Source organism: Eptesicus fuscus, chromosome 3 (genome assembly GCF_027574615.1).
Source record: "Eptesicus fuscus isolate TK198812 chromosome 3, DD_ASM_mEF_20220401, whole genome shotgun sequence".
Lineage (NCBI taxonomy): Eukaryota > Metazoa > Chordata > Mammalia > Chiroptera > Vespertilionidae > Eptesicus > Eptesicus fuscus.
The window spans coordinates 14,340,757-14,364,899 of record NC_072475.1 but is presented as its reverse complement, the minus strand read 5'-3'; the positions used below and the strand labels follow the sequence as shown (position 1 = coordinate 14,364,899).

The 24,143-nt window shown below is 36.6% G+C and overlaps 1 protein-coding gene across 1 annotated transcript in view; it reads left to right on the top strand.

The window, feature by feature from the left end:
• NCAM2 (neural cell adhesion molecule 2) overlaps positions 1-24,143 on the top strand; it is a 196,084-nt gene that overhangs the window by 106,538 nt on the left and 65,403 nt on the right. Inside the window, exons 11-12 of the mRNA XM_054712874.1 lie at positions 11,334-11,521; positions 14,243-14,339. Of these exons, the coding sequence (XP_054568849.1) occupies positions 11,334-11,521; positions 14,243-14,339 (285 nt within the window). The remainder of the gene's footprint in view (positions 1-11,333; positions 11,522-14,242; positions 14,340-24,143) is intronic.

The following is a 24,143-nucleotide window of genomic DNA, read 5'->3' as shown; positions in this document are numbered from 1 at the left end:
CCAGTGTGGGGCATGCAGGAGGCAGCCGATCAATGATTCTCTCTCATCATTGATGTTGTATATCTCTGTTCCTCTCCTTTCCTCTCTGAAATCAATAAAGTATATATTTTTTAAAAGTTTAAACAAATAAATAGTTGCTTTATCTTTCTTTAAATTTTACAATCTCAACAGTGATTCTAGTAGCATGATTGGCTGCATGTACAGGATAAGGCAAATAAGATGTGAACATGATTTTAACATTTAAAGAAAATTACCTCAGGAAACACTTAGATGTTAGAAAAACTCCATGGTGTAGCAGATACACATTTTATACCCATGATTAAAATCTTCTCTCATGACTCTATCTTTTTCACTCACCATAATACATTTAAGCTGTGCAAACTTTAAAGGGGATGGCTCATTTGCAGAAATAAATTGGTTCTAATGCCAGCCACTATTTAGGCTTTATATCCAGTATGATAATTTCAAGGACAACATCTGGGAGAAATACAAAGCTTATTTGTATAACTAGCAGATAAAAAGAATAGAATATTAAAAGAGAAAGGTGAAAATTATTTTCCCATTTGGCTGAATTTTTTTAACCCAAACTTTCCTTGAATCCTCAGGGAATATTTAAAATATCCCATTTCTCACATGCACAGATGCTATCAATTATTCTAGTTTTATCACATTTTAATCTAAATCTGACAGATAACATTTTATTCAAATCCAATGTTGTTAAAACGTACTTTAGAAACTATAGTAATAAAGCATTCTTAAGGACTATTAGGAAATACCCAACCTTTGAAAGGATAAACCTTACAGATAAAGAAGCACATATCAAACAGTTATATTAAACGAGTCATTTTCTGTAACTTCTAGATTTATCACTGTCTCTTGGCACCTGCTTAACTTAATTGCCCAGAAATATGGAACCCTGCCTCTAATTTACCACAGCTTTCTTCGTTTCTCTGGAATGAGCACCTTGCCCAGGGATCTCAGTTCTCACTGGCACAATGACTGTCTTAGTTTGGGATGCTATATAAGATGCCATAAACTGGGTACCCTTTAAAAGGGCATGTGTTTCTCATGGTTCTGGAGGCTGGAAGTACAAGATCAGGATAGCAGCCTGGTGAGGTTCTTGGCGAGGCCCTCTTGCTGGTATGTCCTCACCTGGCCTCTCCTTAGTACATGTGCACAAAAAGAGAGACACCTCCGGTCTCCTCCTTTCTTTTTTTTAAAATATATTTTTATTGATTTCAGAGAGGAAGGGAGGGTGAGAGAAAGTTCAAAACCTCAATGATGAGTGAGAAGCGTTGATAGGCTGGCTGCCTTCTGCATGTCCCACTCTGGGGATCCAGCCCACAACTTGAGCCCTACCAGGAATCAAACCGTGACCTCCTGGTTCATAGGTTGATGCTCACCCACTGAGCCCCGCCAGTCGGGCTCTCCCTTTCTTTATGGGCATTAATCCCATCCTGGGGCTCCACCCTTATGACTTCATTCAAAACTAAGCACTTTGTAAACCCCCAACCTTTGCATACCATCACGTTGTGTAATAGCACTTCAACATATGACTGTGGGGTGCGGGTAGGGCACATACATTCAGTCCTTTGCTGTGAGCTTTCTTGATTTGATAGAGAAGGCTACCTCACAGATAGACCTGGTGCCGAATTTCACAGGGTGAAGCTGCCCCACTGAAATAACATCTGAGATTACATCATACCAAGCCTTCTGGGACTTACTTCCCTGAGTTTTGTCATCTTGAAGATCCTGAAAGTTTCATGAAGACTTATGGCAGACTTTTTACTGCCTTTTACTCTGTCTGGGCTGCTATAGCAAAGTACCATAGACTCTGCAGCTTATAAACAGCAAAATTTTACTTCTCATAGTGTCAGAGACTGCAAGTCTGAGGTCAGGACGCCAGCACCGGGGAGGGGGAGTGGGCAGGGCGTGGGGAGGCTGGGTTGTGGTGACAGCTTTTTCTGATTACAGAATGCTGTTTTCTAGTTCTGTCCTCATATGATGGAGAGCAGAGAAGACCTACTTCCTTCTCCTCTCTAGGACCTCTTGCCAATAGATTCAGCTTGGATTTACCGCTTTACACCTTAGTGCAGAATAACATGGCCACCAAAGTTAAGGTACTTGATTCTTGAAAAAGACCAGTGCACACCTTGAATCCAATCAGCCAGAACTCTGTGGCCATAAACCCTTGACTCCTCTGAGTTCTTAGTTTCAGTGGAACAGAGGCAAGGACTCATTCTACCTCATATTGTCTATGTGTTGATATCTATCCACTGACTTAAACTAGCTCATAGTTTGTGGTGATTTAAAACCAGATGGCAGTTTTCTAATATATTGTGCTTAATGAAAATAGATTTTTCAAAAGCATAGTATTAGCAGCTATGTTTAAACTTTAGTGAATCTTCTGGATCTAATCCTAGGAGATTGGTCAATTTATTTTTCTTAATCCAAGCTTTAATTTTCTGATTTAAAAAGAAGAAGAGATGGATCTAAACCCATGATTTTATGAATTAGGTTAGGATCTTAATTACATTGTTCTAATTCAACAATTGTTATCAGGCATGTACTATACACCAAGCACTTCTCCAGGTGTTGAGTATATAGAATTCAACAAAGCGAACAAAAACTTTAATTTATGCACCTTACATCCTAACAAGGGAAACCAATAATAGACAAAACAAAGCAGCATAATATATAATATGGCAAACAGTGAAAAGGGCTAAAGAGAAAAAAAATAACCCAATGCAGTGAGATACATCACCAGCTGATGGCACAATAATTATACATAGTAAACAATCCAAACTCCATGGCATACAAAAATAATTATCCTTCTCAAATGACAATAGAAACTACTTGGTTACCCTTTTAACCAAACTGACAATAACAACAAAACATTTTTAAATGAACATAAAAAGTTAAAGAAATGCTTCCTCGATTAAATCTTTGTTATATACGACATTACTCATTTGGACTATATGTGTTCTTGCTTCTGTATACTTTTAATTTAATTGTTATGATTTTTAAAATTTATTAATTTTATTATAAAACAATTTTTATAATACAATTAGATGCCCAGTGCATGACATTCATGTACTGGGGGGGAGGATCCCTCCGCCTGGCCTGCACCCTCTCACAAGCCTGGACCCCTCAGGGGATGTCCACCTGCCAGCTTATGCCCGCTCCCTTAGCTCTGCCTGGGAGGTGGGAGAAGCTCCTGCCACTGCCATTGCGCTTCCCAGCAGTGAGCCCAGCTTCTGGCTGAGCAGCACTCCCCCTTCGGAGGTGCACTGACCACCAGAGGTCAGCTCCTGCATTGAGTGCCTGCCCCCTGGTGGTCAGTACACAGTCGTTCCACAGTTTGGTCAATTTGCATATTAGGGTTTTATCATACAGGATTGTGCATAGCAGTATACTACCATCTGTTTTATATTTATTACCATATTCATTCATTAAATTAATAGTGATTAATGCTTAATATATGCTACTTTATCATGGGGAAACAAAAACAAAGAGCACACATTTTTAGCCCTCTTCCCCCCACATACTGTTTAAAAGTGGAGACCCATGTCAATAAACTATTATTTTAGGGGGAGCTATACATTTTTTTTGTTTACTATGATGCAGTGCTCTGAAAATGTATCACATATGATTAATTTCCAATCACAACTGAATTGCTTTACTTTTCTCCATATAGCTCAAAATATTTTGCTCTATTTATGTAAAAATAATTAAATTTTGATGATAGTTTACCTCTTTAAATTCAAAAGGTGTTTTAATTGAATGCACATTAAAAATAAAATACATGTCAATTAAATAGCAGTTAAAGTAATTGTGATCTAATTCCAATTAAATAGTATTATGGTTATTGGAAAATTATAAATATGTGACAATTGTTACAAATTTTCATTCAAGAAACTTAAAGTGAAGTAGAAAAGGGTTACAAAATTCCCTACATTTTAGTCTTCCAACTAAGACATGATAAATATAAAATGTGATAATAACCATACCTAATGTAATATAATTGTGAGTAATTTAATTACATAACATGCATTGACAGGTCACAAGCACTCTGTTAGCTATTATCATCATCATTATTATTTCTAATGTTGTAATTATTGTTACTATGCAGGCAATAATTCTGAATATTGAGAGTTTTTGTTTTCTATTGTTGTGACCCAGATATTCCTTAATGCATATAATAGGTAGCATTGTTGGATGCGCAACCACTCACTATAAGATAAAATAGTAGAATTTTTTTTTAGTTTGCTTTTGATTGTTGTTTTTTAAGTCATAAAGGCTTGATTGAACTGTGAAGTTTAAGAAATGAATAAGATTGTAGAGCTATATACAAACTTAAGGACAGATATCAAATTAAGTCAATAAATGAAATATTTACATTTTACTTAATAGTTTTTTTTTCAACTTTAATAGAGTGACACACTGAAGTTGTTTCACATTAATAAACCAAATTACATAAGTTACAAACTGTGCTACTGCTAAATCAGACAGATTTCTGAGGAAATGACATTATCTATATATATAAAAGCCTAAGCAACCATCACAACCAAACGGACGACCGAACAGGCTGCGTGGGGTGACCAGGCCGGCAGGGGGGTTAGTGGGGCAACCAAACGACTGAGAAGCAGGCTGCATGGGGCAACCAGGCTGGCAGGGGGGTTAGTGAGGGATGACCAAATGACTGAACAGCAGGCTGCATGGGGTGACCAGGCCCACAGGGGGGGCAGTTGGGGGCAACCAGACCAGCAGGGGGCGGGTCAGTGAGGGGTGACCAGGCCAGCAGAGGGGGGCAGTGAGGTGTGACCAGGCCGGCCGGGGGTCAGTTGGGGGCAACCAGTCCGGCATGGGGAGCAGTAAGGGGCAACCTGTCCAGTAGGTGGGCAGTTAGGGGTGACTAGGCCAGCGGGGGGGGCAGTTGGGGGCAACCAGGCCAGCATGGGGAGCAGTAAGGGGCAACCAGGCTGGCGGGGGGGGGGGCAGTTAGGGTTGACTAGGCCGGTGGGGGGGCATTTGGGGGTGACTAGGCTGGCAGGGGTGGCAGTTAGGGGTGATCAGGCAGGCATGCAAGTGAGCAGTTAGGAACCAGTGGTCCTGGATTGTGAGAGGGATGTCCAACTGCCAGTTTAGGCAGTTAGACATCCCCTGAGGGTCCAAGATTGGAGAGGGTGCATGTTGGGCTGAGCCCCCCTGCCCCGGGCATGAATTTCATGCACCGGGCCTCTAGTTTTTATTAATAAAATAATTTTAACACTGTTGTATCCCTGGGACCAACACTTTTATTGATTACTCGGGAAATTTTAAGATAAGATTCACTGAAGCTTTGTTTCCTACATTTATATATGAAAATATTCATAGTAATGATATTGTATTTAAAATACCATAGCTATTTACAAAATATTCAATATATAAAGCATCAATAGGGGATAAAATAGCCTTAAGTAGCAAACTACTTTTATTAATATTTATATATGTGATTTAAGGAGGAGAAATATTAAGACAAGGAAAGAAGAAAAATATAGAAAGAGGAATAATTTACTTTATATTCAAACTTCTCTTATAACCAGTAATACTTATATCACTAATAACAGTTAAAGTATGTGCTAAGAATTCAAATATAGGCATATCTCAATATAAATTATGCTAGTGACTCTAGGGTCATAAAGTATGCTGAGATTTATGTATAATTTGGTTGTTCAAATTTAGTATGGAAAATGCACATCCAGTACTATGGTTAAATTGGCAATAAACACACATCTAACTTAGTATTCCATGTAGCCATTAGAATTCCCACGACACATGGAATGAATCTAGTTAATTGCTGTAGCTGATTCGGCATAAGAGTGAACGTACAGCAGAACTAGATCTATGAAATTATTAATTAAATTATCCTCTAAATGTGCCAGAGGATATATTAGCTTTTATTCCCTTGGTAGTTTCCCTAATCATAAATCAAATGAGAAAACTTAATGACTGAACAGAGCATCAAGGTATTTTAGATACATAAGAAAGTGTACAGTTAATTTTTAGCTAATTTAAGGGGCTGGCTTCACAAAATAGGCAATCAGGGTCTATGAAAGAAAATGTATTGCTATAGAATTAACACTGCATTAAAGTCCTAAGTTCTGTGATTTTAGGAAAGTCAAACAAATACCTGTATGCTTTTCCTCTCCTGTTAAACGGAGTGTTGACGTCTGAAATACATACTTATCCTGGGTTTTCATTCATTCATTTGTTATTCACTGAGTATGTACTGAGCATCAAATATAAATTCAAGTGCTGCACAGAACTGTAGGAAAGGCAACGTTGTCCTGCTCTCATGGGATTTATGCTTCAATTAGGGATATGGAACACACAGCTACATTAAGATGAAATACATCAAAAAGTGATTAGATAGATGAGACAGGTAGGCAAGGGGCTGAAAGCAGGAAAGGTTAGGAATGATTACAGTTTAAGGAACCAAGTTAACCCAAATGTTGACAAGGCCAGAGAAAAGGTATAGGCCAGCTAATGTAGAACTTAATAAAGCTATCATAAAATATTTTGATTTAAGAAGTGTGTAGAGAATCTTTTGGAAAAATTTAAGCAGGATAGCAATACGATCTTAAAAGAGAAACTGGTAGTCCAGTCAGCCAGGAAGGAGAGAGGGCTTCTAAAGTTGGCCAGGTCATGATTACGGCCTTGAACATGGGTGTAGTCATGGCAATGCAGAGAAGTGAATGGTATTTTTATATACTGTGATTTATTGGTAAGGAATGCGTGCCAATGCTTTTTAAAATGTTTTAAAATATATTTGTATTGATTTCATAGAGGAAGGGAGAGAAAAAGAAACATCAGTGATGAGAGAGAATCATTGATTGGCTGCCTCCTGCATGCCCCCTACTGGGGATCTAGCCCACAACCTAGGCATGTGCCCTTGACCAGAATGGAACCTAGGACCCTTCAGTCTGCAGGCTGACATTCTATCCACTGAGCCAAATTGGCTAGGGCGAGTGCCAACGCTTTTAAAATAGAATATTTTATTACACATTCAAATAATGGTTGCTATTATTTGTGGTTCTTAAAAATCTAATATTTAAGAAGAAAATATTTAAAACTGTATACCACAGAGTATGATGACTAGAAGAAAGGACACTATTTCACCACAACATGTAAATTATTTGGAGAGCGTGAAATACTGTTTTACAAGGACAATACCTGTGTTGTCAACATGATTTTAAAAGACTTAAGTTTATTTTTCATTATTTGTAAATCTTACCATGATCATGCTTTTCAATTTGATTCACAAAATGGATAGTATATAGTGAATTTATTCGGTGAGTTCCTTGATTCCGTTATTCATAAAAATGGGAATTCAGGTCAGATATTTTTATATTTTAGTTGCCAGTGCCTGTGTTGTATTTTGTCATCAGCTTCAGTCCTCTCATGAGCAGACAGCATTCAGAAATTCAGGCCAGCGCTCAGCAAGAAGTAAGACTTGACTCAGGTCACAGGTACCAACCACAAGTAAACCATGTTCAGAACAAACAGCCTGCCCGGCCTGAGAGGAAATGATAAGAGAAAGTGAATGAAAGCTTGTGCGAAGCAAGTAATCAAGTCAGGAAGCCTTGGACGGTGACAGGAAGGTAGTGATGAGTGCCGGCTGCACATTCAGCTCTAAGTCCCAGCAATAAGGCGAAGAAATTAATAAAACACAAAGCACATTGATCAAAACAGGAGAAACGTGTCACCAAGTCTGAAGGCAGCCTTAAACGTTTCTCTGATGTCTCCTGGTGCAGCTGGAATATGACTCTCCTGACCCCAACTCTGAGAAAGTGACAGATTCAGACGGTGGTACACTTTTGTTCTTTCTTCTTATGCTGGAAACTTGAAATAAGAGAGTCAGTCGAGGTCTGGATATAAGCGCTTCTGAATGCTGAAGGGATCCAGCTCGGCTTTCTGCCTAACCAGCTGCCATTTAATAAAATCCAAATAATTTCTCTTTAGAGATCTTTCCATTGTGATGACAGCTAAGTGAACTCAGTTCCTTGATTTTTAAAGTGTGTATTCATTTTATAGCCAGCTTGTCATATTCATCTTCTCACAGTCTGTGAAGTATTGCATACATTTTTATTAATCATATAATCATTACGTAGAAGATATGGGAGCCTAAAGATAATTTACTTCCCAAAATTTTCACCACCGAGCACCTCATATTATTTCCTCTCGTGCATCCTCCCATTTTAATGATATTAACTTATTGCCCTAGCCGGTTTGGCTCAGTGGATAGAGCATCAGCCTTTGAACGGAAGGTTCCCGGGTCTGATTCCGGTTATGGTCACATACTTTGGCTGTAGGTTCTTCTCCAGGCCCTATCGGGGCACATGCAGGAGGCAACCAACCAATGTGTTTCTCTCACATTGCTATTTCTCTTTGTCTTTCCCTTTCTCTTCCACTCTCTCCAAAAATCAATTGAAAAATATCCTCAGGTGAGAATTATAATAATAATAAAATAGAGATATTATCTTATTAAAGTGATATTTACTGCCTATGCCATATTCCTCTCTACTCCTCTGAATTTTCTTATTTTTTTAACTGGAAAATTTTATTTCCTCCATACAACATGAGAAGCCTTCTATAATGCAAAAGGCCTACTTTTCTGTAAAGGCCTAATTTTGTGGAAGTTACAATTTTTGATTTATTAAGGTGAAACATAGCTGCATCTTTCTTAGGCTCTAGTCCTCACGTGTTGTCTTTCCCAGAGTCACATCCTTCTTCAAACAATGGCCCAACCCCTATTTGATGTCAGACCTGCCCATCTTGTGCCACTGGATATGGTTGTCTTGCTACTGTTTTGATAGGTACAAAACATATAATGTACAGGAATGTACATATAAAATTATATTTTATATGTGCAATATCTATATTCTGTTGCCTCAACCCACAAAGAACATTTTTAATGTAGCTTTCAGTGTAGCGTGGATAGCCTCTAGCATGTTTGCATTCAACATCAGTAATTCTGAATTAAATTCCCACTAAGATCATAGGCAAGTACTTAGTGGCAATTACTTTTATAAAAAAACAACAACCCTGCCCTACATTTATGGTTAAATTATAGTATAATACATACACACACAGATGCCATATTGTGGACAAAGTAGACTGTGAGTCAGCTATTAACAGTTCTATTAGCATGTATGATTTTCATATCCGGCTATATTTTTATTCAAATAAAGTATTCACAAGTATCTCCCTAGAATATTGTAATGATAAAGAGATTATATTTTGTACATATTAAGCAGTAATGAAATCTTTTATAAGTAGAAGTAGATATAGATAGAATCGTAGCTGTTAACTTTGAATATTAGAAAGTTAGCTTCTCTTATAGTTGCTTCCCTAAGTAGATTTTTCACTTAATCTTTCAAGGCCTTGCAAAAGTTTTTTTATTTTATTTTCATCTTAAAGACATCTTCTGTTCAATTTAACTGAATTGTGGAATTGAGAATTGTTTAATTTCCAGTATGCTTAATGTATATATTTTTTGAGAACCAAGTAAGCGTCTTACCCTGGATAAGCTATCAAGAATATACTTGTGAGCAGACATGGCACCTAAGTGCCAAGATGTGTCACTATTTATTTAGCCAATCCTATTTTGTGGTACATTAAGTTATTTTGAGTTTTTGTTATTAAAATAACAATGCGTTAAAAGTCCTTGATATATTGCCCTAGCCAGTTTCGCTCAGTGAATAGAGAATTGGCTCTAGGGAGTGAAGGGTCCCAGGTTCAATTCCAGTCAAGGGCACATGCCCTGGTTGCGGGCTTGATCTCCAGTGTGGGGCGTGCAGGAGACAGCCGATCAATGATTCTCTCTCATCATTGATGTTTCTATCTCTCTCTCCCTCTCCCTTCCTCTCTGAAATCAATAAAAATGTATTTAAAAAAATTCCTTGATATAAACGTTTGATAATATTTCAACTTACTCTTTTTAGAGATACCTAGGACTAGATTACAGAATTGAGATTATAAAGCTTTTGAAGGCTCTTTATTCCCCTAAATAATTATGTTAACTATATTCCCCTCAATAATATATGATAAAGTCCACATCACCAAAATGTAGCTAGGAACAAATATTAAAATTTTGATTCTAGGTTGAATAGAAATATAATGAACCGTGGTTAAAAATCACCCTACATTCACATCACAGACCTACAATTTGGTACTAGAATAAGCTTGACAGCTCTTAATCCAGATCCTTCCTGCTTACAACAAGGTACCACCTTACTCACAAGGTTAAGAAGATTGAATAGAATAAAATGTAAAAACTTATTATCATAAAAACATTTAATCAACATTTCATACTTCTATGTGAGATTGGCATTAAAACCATACAATACATCATATATAGGACAAGACTTTTTAAATGATTACTTGATCATTAGTTTTTTATTTCTGTGTTATATATCTGATATATAGTCTGTGGATGGCAGGTTCCATTACCAGTCAGGGCTCGTGTGGGAGGAGGCTGATGGATGTTTCTTCCTCCCTCCATCTCTCCCTTCCTCCCTCTCCCTCACTCCTTCTCTCCCCTCTCTCCCTTTCTCTCTCTAAAATAAATTTTAAAAAGAGAGATTATGATTGATTGACATTTGCACTATGCCAAAGTTCTAGAGTGGACCAAGATTAAGGCCCATATTTATATGTCTTCACAATTAGGTTATTTAAATGAAATGACATACTATATTGTCAGTTTTCTCTTAACTGTTATTTATTTTAACTGTGGTCTGGTGAAGGGGCCTAAAAATTGACAAGGCATCATAGTAATTCATTAATTTTCAAATTAACTGTTAACTAAATTAAATCATCTCTTATTTAATAAAAGCTGGGAATGACATTTTAGGAATCTGTTGCAAAATATTTTTCAGAGAAACTATATGATTAGGGCAAGATTTAAAAATTATATAAGGTACTGATTTTGTTAAGTTTTATACTAAAATCTCACTTTACAATACCGGTTGTTTGAGAAACAAATTCCAAATGTGGGTAGCCATTAATTTACTGGTTAGATATTTTTTGTCAGAATATTAAAAGCAAACTTAACTCTGAGCATTGTTTCATATTTTAATAATTGATCAACTTTGAATGCTCTTATATTAATATTAAAATTATTTGATGAAACAGTCAAATGACTTGTTTTTATGAATTCTGATATCACATATTAAATATATGAAATTAGAATGGTTGTTTGTAGTCAAGTCATACTTACTATTGTTTATAGTAATTAAATGATTATCTTAATGAAAAGGAGTGTAAATAGGTTATGTTCTATTGCTTTATAGATGCTCCCAAGTTCATATCAAACCAAACAATTTATTACTCTTGGGAAGGAAATCCAATCAATATAAGCTGTGATGTGAAATCTAATCCACCAGCATCAGTCCACTGGAGAAGAGAGAAATTAGTCTTGCCAGCTAAAAACACTACTAATTTAAAGACATATAGTACAGGAAGAAAGATGATATTAGAGGTAAGTCTTTATGTACATATCAATGAATTATACTATTTTAGTCATTATCTATTATTTTAGAATATGTTTAAATATCTTAATATATAAATATACTACCATATGTTTATGTTACAGAATGCATATAAAACCCATGTTTATTTACTGAAAGGGAAATTTTATGCACTTGGATTATGGCCCATTAATGATTAATATTTCACTATTTATATAGAAATATGAGTAATGATTAACATTAATGATTAATATTTCACTATTTATATAGAAATATGAGTGTATAGCAAAAGTCGTTACTTCTCATTAATTTATTTTTGCAAAATTAAAACAATTATATCAGGACAAATAGGGAGGTGATTTGTCAGCTCTTGAGGCACAAATTACAATTTCAGTGTTTATACTAGTCGTTGGTTCTGTGGTGATCCTTCCTTCTCCTTAGACTGGCATACATGCATGCGATGTGCTCGCTATATATTCACAAGTTCTTAAATAATCCAGATTTACTTACTCAGTGCCTCATTTCATTTTATTTTTACAATTAAGATGGTAGATAATTGTTTTGTGCTGCCAAGTGCCTGGCCTTTAAATTCTGTTTGAATACAATACCTTTTATTTACTAAATTGCAGATTGTGTGTGCACTAATTTCCAGTTTATATGCCTATGACAATGATCATCAGCCCTTCCAATTTATGATGCTTTCAGAGCAATTGGGAATGTTCTTCAATACAACAGTCGTATTTATCTGAACAGATGCTACATTTCCCACTAATTCTATTTACATTGCTCCGTACCCCTTTTCTTTCCAACTTGAGCCTGAGGCACTGTTCCTTTGGAACCCTGGTGGTCCTTGGCTCTCGGGGAGTCACCATATTCATGACAAACTTACTGCAGACATTAGGTTGACATAGAGAACTAATTTTTAAAAATCTATGTTTTAGAATAACATCTAATAATCCATACTGGATGAACTTAAATATGTTCTCATTGGAGCCCTATGAACTCTACTACCTGGCAGTTGGACTTAGGTAAAAGTTTGGTTGATAAAAGGATTTAGCCATCACTTTCCCAAACATTTGGATAATTGACTGATAATTAAATCACTTTGTCTGAATCAATTTAAATTGGTTTCTTTGTATTAGGACTAGCTACTGGCAAATTGACATCAAACTCAACTTCATAAAACATTTGGTCAGACTTAACCTACATTTTAGGAATTTAACCATAACTACAAACCTATGTATTTAACTGCTTTGGGGCAATATATTAGTGTGCTCTGGCTGCCAAAACCAAAGACCACAGACGTGGTTGCTTAAACAAAAGAAACCTTTATTTTCACCCCCACACATTTCTGGAGAATAGAAGTTTGAGATCAAGGTGACAGAATCAATGGTTTATGGTGGAACCTCTCACCTTGGTTGGCATATTGTACTCCATGGCTGTGTACCCACTTGGCCTTTCATATTCAGTAGACATTCTTCCCTGTGGAATTTACAAATAACTTTATCATATGCCTATAGAGTAAAGACTTTTTTTAGACAAATTCCCTCTTCATTATTAAAATTATTTGAGTTAAATTAGCCTGGCTCATTAAAAACTAAATGTAAGAAAAATGAATATTTAATCAGTTAAGAGTACTTATTTGGGAACTGTTAAAACTTCTAGTTCTTAAGCCTTTGCTCTATTTCTAGATGGACAGCTAACTAGAAAATGAACAACACAACTTTTTTGTATCTTTAAAAGTATCAACTTCAGTGGACTTCAAAATTGAATTTTTAGTTAATAGCCTCCCATTACCACAAAATCATTTTCCCCCTTGTGGGATATAGTTGAAATTAACGTCAACTCTTGTAATCATACTCTCTCTTAATAATACTTACTGGGATTGAAAATTTTATCAATTACTATAATAGAATCTCTTTTCTGAAGTAGTCCTTCAGAATTTCGGTACATTAGAATTATAAGGTTGTTCCCAATGTTCAGTAATAGAGTCCCAGAAGGTTAATTTAATTATGGATTTCAAATGTGTAAGGACCGAGGTCAGCTATGTTCTACCTAAAATGAAAGAGAATGATAGGAACTGAACAGAAATGGAGGCAAGATAACTGTTAGTAGATATCAAGATAACCTGCCTCTCTACAGGGATTACCACACAAGGGCAGTGTTTTCCTGCAAAATACCTTTCAGTATTTTCTAGGAATGAATCTCCATCGTTCATTGATATTTTATATTAAGTAATATCATAAGAAGGATAAATATGACATATTTTGAGTCTTTCTTGAACTTTAAATATGCCTGATCTTAGGCTAAAATAGAGTAGACAAGGAGTTACTACTTTGGTACAAATTTCTTGTGTGGTACAAGTTCACATTTGCAGTGATTGCAGAATATATGCTTTTCAAAGTCTACTTCTTTCTGAGCTTTACACATATAAATATCTAATTATTTTTTCTAACAACAGACCTAACAAAATGGTGACATTAATCTGCTTCATATATTGATAAATAAACTATATTCACCTGGTCCTGTGGATAGTATAATTCCATGGATTATATCTTTAAAGGATTTATATTAGTACTTAGTATATTGATATTGACTTAATGTAGGAAAAAAGTTATGGCAAGGAACTCTGAGTAATTAAATATGTATGAAGATGGTAGACATGCTAGCCTATTTTAAAACTTCTGTGATATTGTTTTAAAATTGTAAAAATTGTGTTATTATTATTTTAGATTGCACCTACATCTGACAATGACTTTGGACGCTATAATTGCACAGCCACTAATCATATAGGAACAAGATTTCAAGAATATATTCTTGCTTTGGCTGGTAAGTATAGCATAATAATTTTTGAAATCTCATATAACATTTATGTAAGCAAATAGCATTTACATTTCAATAAGTCATGATTCAGGATTTTGTTCTAAAACATGAGCCGTTGGTTAAAAATTTGGAACAGTTGTATCTGACATATAGTGAGGACATAAAATGTATTTACTAATAAAAATTGACTTTACACCCTGATTCTAATTCCCTCAAATTTATAAGTGGAGTAATTATATTTCAAGTATAGTAAGAATTTGGTAAAAATTTCAAAATAAAAGACACCTTAGAAAAAAATTAACTAAAATGAATATATTTTAAAATTCTAAACTTGAAAGTGCAAATAGTAAACTTATTTTTATGGAAAATAGAAAATTTATGGTTACATAACTTTTTTTTCAAAAAAATGTCTTATTCTTTTTTTATATAAAAACACTAGAGGCCCAGTGCATGATTAAATCATGCACGTGTAGGCTGTCTGTCCGCTGGTCTGGACAGGATGTGGCCGGCAGCTCCGAAGTCCCTGGGCCCCTAGGGCAAGGCGGGGCGGGGGCGTGGTCCTCCACCGGCCAGAGCCCAGTCCAGGGTCTTGCCTTCGCCTCCCGCCCAGGAAGGCTGGGGCTGCCGCCGCCTCCTCTGACTTCCGGCTCCCTCATGAGCCCTCCCTCAGCCGGCCAGGGCTGTGCGGAAACCCGTGTCCTCTGCGGACACCACCGCGTGCTCTTGTGGCCCAACTGCCGCCAGACTCCTTCTCCGGGAGCCGTGCCGCCCGCCTGCCCGCGCCGGGGCCTCCAAATGCCCAGCTCACTGCTGTGCTGCAGCACAGCCATGGCACAGACACTGAGCTTGTGCTGCTGCGAAGCGAGCTCAGCGTCCTGCCAGCCCAATCACCACCCCGGCCACCCCGAGTCCCGCCCCCTGTGCCTCCCGCTGGCCCAATTGTGGGCATAGCGGAGTGATGGTAATTTACATATTACCTTTTTATTATGTAGGATTCTAGTTCTTCCCCTAAAACTTAAATATATAGAAGTAATAACATAGAGTAAAACTTATTTTAATTAGAAATCTAGCTATGTTTTCAGTTATTTATATTGTGTATGTAATATAAATAGACAAACACACACATATATATTTATATAATTTGCTGTTATGTTTTACAAGTCTGATTAGAAATTTGGAAATATACATATTTTCTACTTTTTGTAGCTCAAATGATACAAAAATGTGATTCATTGTATTCTAAGACTAGGCAGACAAATATTAGAAAATTACTAAAATATTATGTTTTAATGTAATAAATAGCTTTCATAAAATATTTTAAAACCTTTTTAAGTAGAGTTTTTATACATCACTATAATTGCATATTAAATTATAAAAGATATTTTTATTGCTATGAAAATACATTCACAAAAGTCATATCATTAGTAGTAATGGACAAAAGAGAAATTAAAGCTCATAATACTCAAATTATTATGTAATTAGAAAACCTGCAATTGTCCAACTTAACATTTACTGCAATGGGGAAGAAGGAAGAGAAGAGATTGTGTGAAAAGGTTTTAGGGAAGAAAAGCCAGAAGGAAAAAAATGAAGATGAGAGTGAGTTAAGACAGAAGAAAGAGGGAGGATGGGATGAAGGAAAGAATAAATGCACTAATACTTGTTGTCTATCATGAAGTCATTAGAAAATTAATCTCAATGGAAAATATGGGATGAAGACTGCATTTAAGCATATAAATAAACCATTATTCAAGCAAATTCTAGAAAAATGAAATGTGTTGGATCAAAATTGTTTTTTATATTAATTAAAGGGAAATAAGATATTTCCCATATGTATTTGATAACCATTTTTAATATTAACTTTTCACAAAAATGTGAAGTACAAGTATAGTTAGATATAGAGATAGCAAAGGCAGATGCAACTCCTAGGTGATAATTTTAATTTCTAGGTAGGAAACATGCATTCTTTTTGATTTAAGTATGTATCTTTAAGCAAATTAAAAATGTAGAACACATAAAGGTAAATTGAACTGCAACCATATGATTAATTGGTTCCTTCCTTAAAGTTTTCTCCTTCCAATAGATCAGGATCTGACAAAGCACTCTGTATATTTATTTATATGTACATTTGTAAGAAGTTTTTTTCTTAAAGGACTTTGACTCTAGCTTCTAAACTTCATCAAATAATTTAATTCATTATTTTCTTAACTTTCTTAATTTATTTCATGATAGTTATATTCACCTTTTCACTGTAAGCTTTTCGTACGAAACCTTAATACAATGATCTTACCTTCTTTAATTGACAGTTTTTCTGATAAAGTCACCTTTTCCTGTGCAGTTTTAGGGCAGGGACTGGGCTGTAGGCTAGCAACAGGCAGCACATCTAGCGCTGGGGGGAGAGGTCCTGTCTGAAGGGGGTGTTAGTGCCCCACTAGCCATTCCAAGGTCTACCTGATAAGACTGTTGTGAGGACTAAGTGAGAAAATGCATTCAAAGCACCAGCACGTGGCATGTACTCAACGGATGTCAGCTAGCCAAATTATAGTTCACTTTGGTCACTCTTCTTTGGGGGTAGAAGTCAGTTTGTTGATGTATCTTTAAATATAATGCATAGACCTAGACATTGTAGACCAATGCATAATGAAATTGGATAACGCTATAATGACCTCACTTATTCTGAACACTATATACCTGTTATATACACAAAATTCCATTTCATTTCATCACTTTTATTTTCCTTCTTGTGTTTTGTCCCACACCTTTTCCACAAAAACTGCTATTCAGTGAAGTCTTATGTGCTATGCTTTGCAATTGATTTTTTAAAAACCTCAGTTCAGGACTTTATACTTAGCCCGATTAATCTCATCTAGTCAGTTTGGGCTGATCTTTTTAACCTATAAGACCTTGTCAAATCCAATGATTTAGCGCTCTTTCCAAGATTAATTTAACTCACAAATATCACGAAGCGTTCATCTGTATTTTCACCTAAGTCATGTATAAGCCTAGACACATCATTTTGAGAATGGAGACCTGCTTAGAGGTTAAGCTGGGTCAATTGAACCGAATTCTGTAGATATGGAATTATAGTCCATCTACTTGTCCTTGTCCCTAGACTGCATTTTTTCCAGACACTTGTTCCATAAAATTTGGAAGCAGGTTAAACTTAATTCATTTGGAAACACTTTATTCAACTGAATATGAAACCAGTTTTCTTTTACATAACCAGCTTTATTATTTAACTTGGAAAAGTCTACTAGTGTGTCTTGTTCTGTGTTCAGAAAATACATGACAAACTTTTGTGTCTTCAGAATCTATTTGTGTCACCCCCTTAATATCCTAATTCCCATGCTCCTCTGGGGGAAAAAAAAAGGAAACTAAGATAGCTAGACATTATTTTTAGGGAATCCATACCTTCATCAATTCCTAAGTATATGTTAATTCACTCACTCTACATATATAGAGTGAGTTTCTAGAAGGTACCAGGTACTGTTCTAGATCTTAGAAGTATGAAGATAAATAATATATGGCACCTGATCTTTACAAATAAGAGTATAAAAAAAGGGTTGCAATAGAAGTCTGAATCTTATTCCTGGGGACACAAAATGGAATTCTGGTTGGATTTCTTGGGAAAAGCTCCAAATTACTATCAACTTATTTTTTCTTCTTTCAATTTTAATCTGTATTTGTTTCAAGTATATAGCTCAGTGGCTAGACAATCATAGTGTTCCCCTCATGAAAGGTATCAACTTTTGAGCTGAATCTGAAAGAATGAATAGAAACAGGTTTAGTGAAGAAGAAAAGGGAAGATGGAAAAAGAAATCAAAGTGACTGTACAAATGTGCCATGCTGTGAAAGAGGTGGGTGGTAAAGAATTGAGGCACTTAATAGAGAACTCGAGAGTGATATTGTGGGAAGGGATTAGTAATAGTGACATGAATAGAAAGGTAGTGAAAGATCAAATTATAGATCTTAAAACCATTCATCATTATTTTATATCAAGTAAACAGCAAGGGGAGTTTGGAGTTTTTATCATAAAGCAACATGATCCATTTATCATGAACACTTTTGGTAATGTTCTTTTTAACTTTACTTTTTTATAGTTTACATTTTTTTTTCTTTATTGATTAAGGTATTACATATGTGTCCTTCCCCCAAACCCACCTCTCTGATGCCCCCACCCCCCTGGTGTCTGCATCCATTGGTTATGCTTATATGCATGCATACAAGTCCTTTGGTTGATCTCTCCCCTTTACCCCCACTTTCCCCTACCTTCCCTCTGAGGTTTGACAGTCTGATTAATGCTTCTCTGTCTCTGGATCTGTTTTTGTTAATCTGTTTATGTTCATTATATTCCACAAATGAGTGAGATCATGTGATATTTATCTTTCTCTGACTGACTTATTTAGCTTAGCATAATGCTCTCCAGGTCCATTCGTGCTGTTGCAAATGGTAAGAATTCCTCCCTTTTTACAGCAGCTTAGTATTCCATTGTGTAGATGTACCACAGTTTTTTAATCCACTCATCTGCTGATGGGCACTTAGGCTGTTTCTAAGTCTTAGCTATTGTAAATTGTGCTGCTATGACCATAGGGGTGCATATATCCTTTCTGATTGGTGTTTCTGTTTTCTTGGGATATATTCCTAGAATTGGGATCACTGGGTCAAATGGGAGTTCCATTTTTAGTTTTTTGAGGAAACTCCATACTGTTCTCCACAGTGGCTGCACCATTCTGCATTCCCACCAGCAGTGCACAACGGTTCCTTTTTCTCTGCATCCTTGTCAGCACTTGTCATTTGTTGATTTCTTGATGATAGCCATTCTGACAGGTGTTAGATGGTACCACATTGTCATTTTGATTTGCCTCTCTCAGATGATTATTGATTTCAGAGAGGAAGGAGAGGGAGAGAAAGATAGAAACATAAATGATGAGAGAGAATCATTGATTGGCTGCTTCCTGCATGCCCCACACTGGGGATAGAGCCTGCAACCTGGGCATGTGCCCTGACTGGGAATCAAACTGTGACCTCCTGGTTCATAGGTTGATGCTCAACAACTGAGCCATGAGAGCTGGGCTTTGGTAGCATTTTAGAGACTGATTTCAACATAGCCAATGTTTATGTTTTTCCACATAGCCTAAAATATATAAATGTAAACTAAAATATCCTAAAATAATTTTTGTATCGCATGATCTCACGCATCTAGGGGAAATAATGAGCAACATAAACGGATGAACAAAAACAGACCTGGAGACAGGGAAGCATTGATCAGACTCTTAAACCTCAGAGGGAAGGTAGGGGAGGGTGGGGGAAAGGGGGAGAGATCAACCAAAGGACTTGTATGCATGCATATAAGCCTAACCAGGGGTCACGGACAACAGGGGGTTGGGGGCATACATGGGGAGGGGTTTGGGGTGGGAATGGGAGATGAGGACAATTATGTGATACCATAATAAAAAAATAAATAAATAAAATAAAATAAAAAAATAATAATTAAAATTAAAAAGAAAATAAATAAATAAAATATCCTAAAATAATCTTTGCTGTTTCAGAAAGGAGCTCTCTCCCCAGACTGACATTCTCCTTTAAACACTCTAAGCATATCTCATCTTCCTATGAACTTTTTTCTCCCCCTAATATTTTCTTTTTTATATCAATATTTATTTATACCCCAAACAATTTGTTTTTAATTTTATTTTTTAATTACAGTTTAAAGTCAATATTATTTTGTATTCATTTCAGGTGTGCAGTGTAGTGGCTAGACAAACCTATACTTTATAAACTGTCCCCCAATATTTTCAATACCCACCTGGTACCATACATACTTATTACAATATTAAAAGCCCAATGCACGAAGATTTGTGCTAGAATGGGCTGCCAGCACCGCCTTTCCACTCCGGCCCAGCCCCAGTGCCGCCTCTTTCCACTCCGACCCTGCCTTCCCACACTGCCCAGAGGCCCTGAGAGACTGGGGGTGAGGTGGAACGCCTGCGTCGTTGCCATGGCGATGACGCAAGCGCCCACCATCCCCCAGTCACTTGGTGCCTGTGTATGCAAATTAACCTCCATACTCACTCTGATTGGCTGGTGGGTATAGTGGAGGTACGGTCAATTTACATGTTTGTCTATTATTAGGTAAGATTATTAACTGTACTCTCTATGTTGAGCTTTACATCCCCATGACTATTTAGTAACTACCAATTTGTACTTCTCAATCCCTTCACCTTTTTCATCCAAGTACTTGGTCAAATATTGCTCTTTTTAGCAGAGATATTTTTGTCCATCATATTAAAAATTACAACACTCAACTGCCCTTTTTATTTCCACTTAAAATAATTTCTCTTCCTTGATTAATTTTTGACCAGTACTTAATTAACTAATTCATATATTATATTTACTTTTATGTAATTAGAATATGACTTCCATAGGAGGAGTGATTGTTGTCTTATGCTTATCCTACAACATAAAATGTTGCCGGGCTCAGATTTGGATGCATTATTGAATGTATAATTAGTGTGTTTTACTTGAATTGCTTATGAGTCATATTTAATATGCCCAGTAAATAATGGTCTATTGAAATCCATGACTTCTGAGAACGGTTAAGACTTGGGTTTGTATGAGGAAATAATTTCCATTGATACCTCAAGAGGAAATGAGTATTTTAATGGACAATATTAGAGGTAAAAATGATATAATCAGGAGAGGTTTATTGAGTACTTTAGTTTAATCAATACATAAAAATATATGAACAAATACAATTAAAAACACTTATTCAGAGAGTCAGTATAACTACTTGTGAGGAGGCAATTTAAACATGTGATCAAGTGCTGAGAATAGATCAATAGAAAATGATTTGGATTTGGGAATTGGAGAAAACTAGAAGGGTAGTGAAATAAGGATGAATTTACAGGTTTTCAGATGTGTTACAGATTGGCTATAATGTTAGACTAAGGTGACAATTGACATAGAAAATTATATATATATAATTTTGTTGGAAATAAGGTGGCCACTCAGAGCAAATGTAGATGCAACCCATCTCAACACAGTCTATAAGGCACATGCAGTTAATAGACACTTTATAGAATAGGGTCTTACTAAATCTAGGAAGTTGAATCCTTTATGTGATAATTCCATTAATATGTTTATTAGGCAGAGATAAGAAAGTAAGCAGAAAAATATTTAATGTAGAGAGTTGGGTAGTTACAAAAGCATTGGACAGTCAGAGGAAAGGGAAGGCAAGAGATAGCCACTAGTCTTCTGGCTTTAAGGTCACAAACTACCACAAGTGAAGTCCAAGGTCAAAACTGCAACTGCTAACCAGCAGTCAGGAAGTCCTGCTGCGAAGCTACCCCTCTAAGGACATCTCAGCCACCTTGCAGCAGGAACTGTGTGACTAGACTGCGGAGTAGGGAGTCTGGCTGCCGCCGTCATTCACATCTACAGGCTTTGTCCTCGTGCAAAGTGGGAAGGGCATTCCCATACCTTCAGCATTCTCATCCTTCCATGAGTATCTCATCCCATGGCACTAACCATAGCAGGTGAGTGTGAAAAACGAAGATCTTAGCCTTTTACTCCTTGTGATAAAGGGGAGTAGCTTAAATGATAGAAATGAATGTGAAGTGTCAATAGAAAAAGTCTAGGATAAAGTTTAAGACAACATTCTAAAAGAATAATAATCATTTTGGTACTTCCACTTAAAGATATGTTTACGCATATCGAACTCTTCCCATTGGTCTAAGGTTGGCAATATCACGTCCTCATCAGTGGGGAAAGAGCTGGTCAGCAACTCTGAACCTAGCCTTACTTGCTAGCTTTCCAGCATTTCAGGAAACCAATTTCCCAGAAGAAGTAAAGATGTCAGGGCAGAAATTAGGAACAACGTATTCAAACAGTGTGACAGGGAAACAAAAGAAGAGTTTTTTGCCTGAGAAGATAGTAAAACTGAAGAAAGTTTGCCATTTCACAAAAATCATTACAGTTCATGATAATGAAACAGAGAAGAAAGAATAAAAATCCAAAAGAGAAGAACAGGGGGGAAAAAAAGAACTACCTGATGATGCCATGTTATGGAGAAGAGACAAGGAAAAGTAATGCCCTTTAGCATGCCTGGTATGCTTCAGTGGTTAAGTATGGACCCATGAACCAGGAGGGCACATGCCCCGGTTGCAGGCTCCATCCCCAGTAGAGGGCGTGCAGGAGGCAGTGGATTGATGATTCTCTCTCATCATGGATATTTCTATCTCTCTCTCCCTCTCTCTGAAATTAAAAAAAAAAAAAGCCCTTTAGAGATAGTGGGTTTAACATGGGAAAGAGGAGGGCAGACTTCCAATATAGGTTCATCCAGTGGTAGGGTACAATTTGGTTGAAAGATTAAGGGATTCATCCAAGGTTTCAGTTGACAGAAGGAGCAAGGCTAGACTTGGATTCGTAAATTCTGATGATACATAGCCAGGCTCTTCATCCTACAGTAGTAGAGGTGAAAAAAAATGTAAATAAAGAAATGCACATTTTCACAAATTTTCTACTTATTTATTCAGTAATGGGTGGTGGCATTCATTAATTATTGCTTCGGGGGAGTGTTAAGAATTAGTTTAGAAAAAATATTGCTAGTAATGATGGGAGCGTTGTGTTTGAAATTTAATAACCACAAGCCCCATTTGCAACATTGGACTATGTTTGATAGTCTTTTACAATATGATCTGTTTGCTTATATCCAATGAGGTTAGATAATTCAGGATCTTGAAAGCCAAAGTAAAAAGTATAAGTTTGCCATTGTAAAGAAAAGGAAGCCTCTGAATCCCCAGCTCAGGGAGGGAGCATGATTAGAGTGGTGCTCTAGAAAGGTTGATTTTGCATTGACACACCATCTGGGTTGAAATTTGGTGTTATGTCCAATAGAAAAGGAAGCTGCCAGCCACAGATGGCATTACCGGCAGAGGCAGATAGGCCCTGGGCTTGGGAATTAATAGCAGAGACAGGAAGGAAGAGATGGATACAAGAATTGTGATACAGGAAAGATGAAAATAACTGTGAGACTAATTAATAGTAATGTACATGACAGATTGAATGAAGGAGAATATGATTATAAAACAACTGAGAAAGTGGGGAGAAGACGTCGAGATGTTAGTTCTAGGCTTATCAGACACTATTCACTTGTACTTGTTCTGTATCTTTGTTTTTAATTTCTGAAATATATATATTTAATTCATCATATATTTCCTGAGGACTTGGTATATTCTAGTCACTTTTCTCAGTGTAACATGTACATATGTATGTGTGCATTTATAAATATGTAATAACTCAGTAGTCATCAAATTAGAATGTAAAAAAAAATGTTTAGGAACAATACTAGAGCTGCAAATTATGAGCATACTTCTTCTTTTAGTCAGGCAATAGAAAGAAGAGGCCAACACAAACTAAATCTAAATGAAAATCAGGTAACAGTCAGGAGCTGTGAAAATAGACTATCTGACTAGGAAAAGATACCCACTGGCCCAAGTTTGGTGATAGCACCATTGTGCTATGAATAAAGAGGCTCTTATTTCTGTGGAGGTGTACCATGTTGAGGTACACAGCTTAGCAAATAGTATCTACTTCTGTTTACAGTGTAAGAACCAAGGACCATGTACATGCCCTATGGTCAAAGGTGGGAGCTCACCCCGGCCTGGATAGGCTGTGGTTGAGCATCGGCCAATGAACCAGGAGGTTCCATTTTTGATTCCCAGTTGGGGCACTTCCCTGAGTTGCAAGCTCGATCCCTGGGGGTGGGGTGGGGGAGTGAATCATGCAGGAGGCACCCGATCAATGATTCTCTCT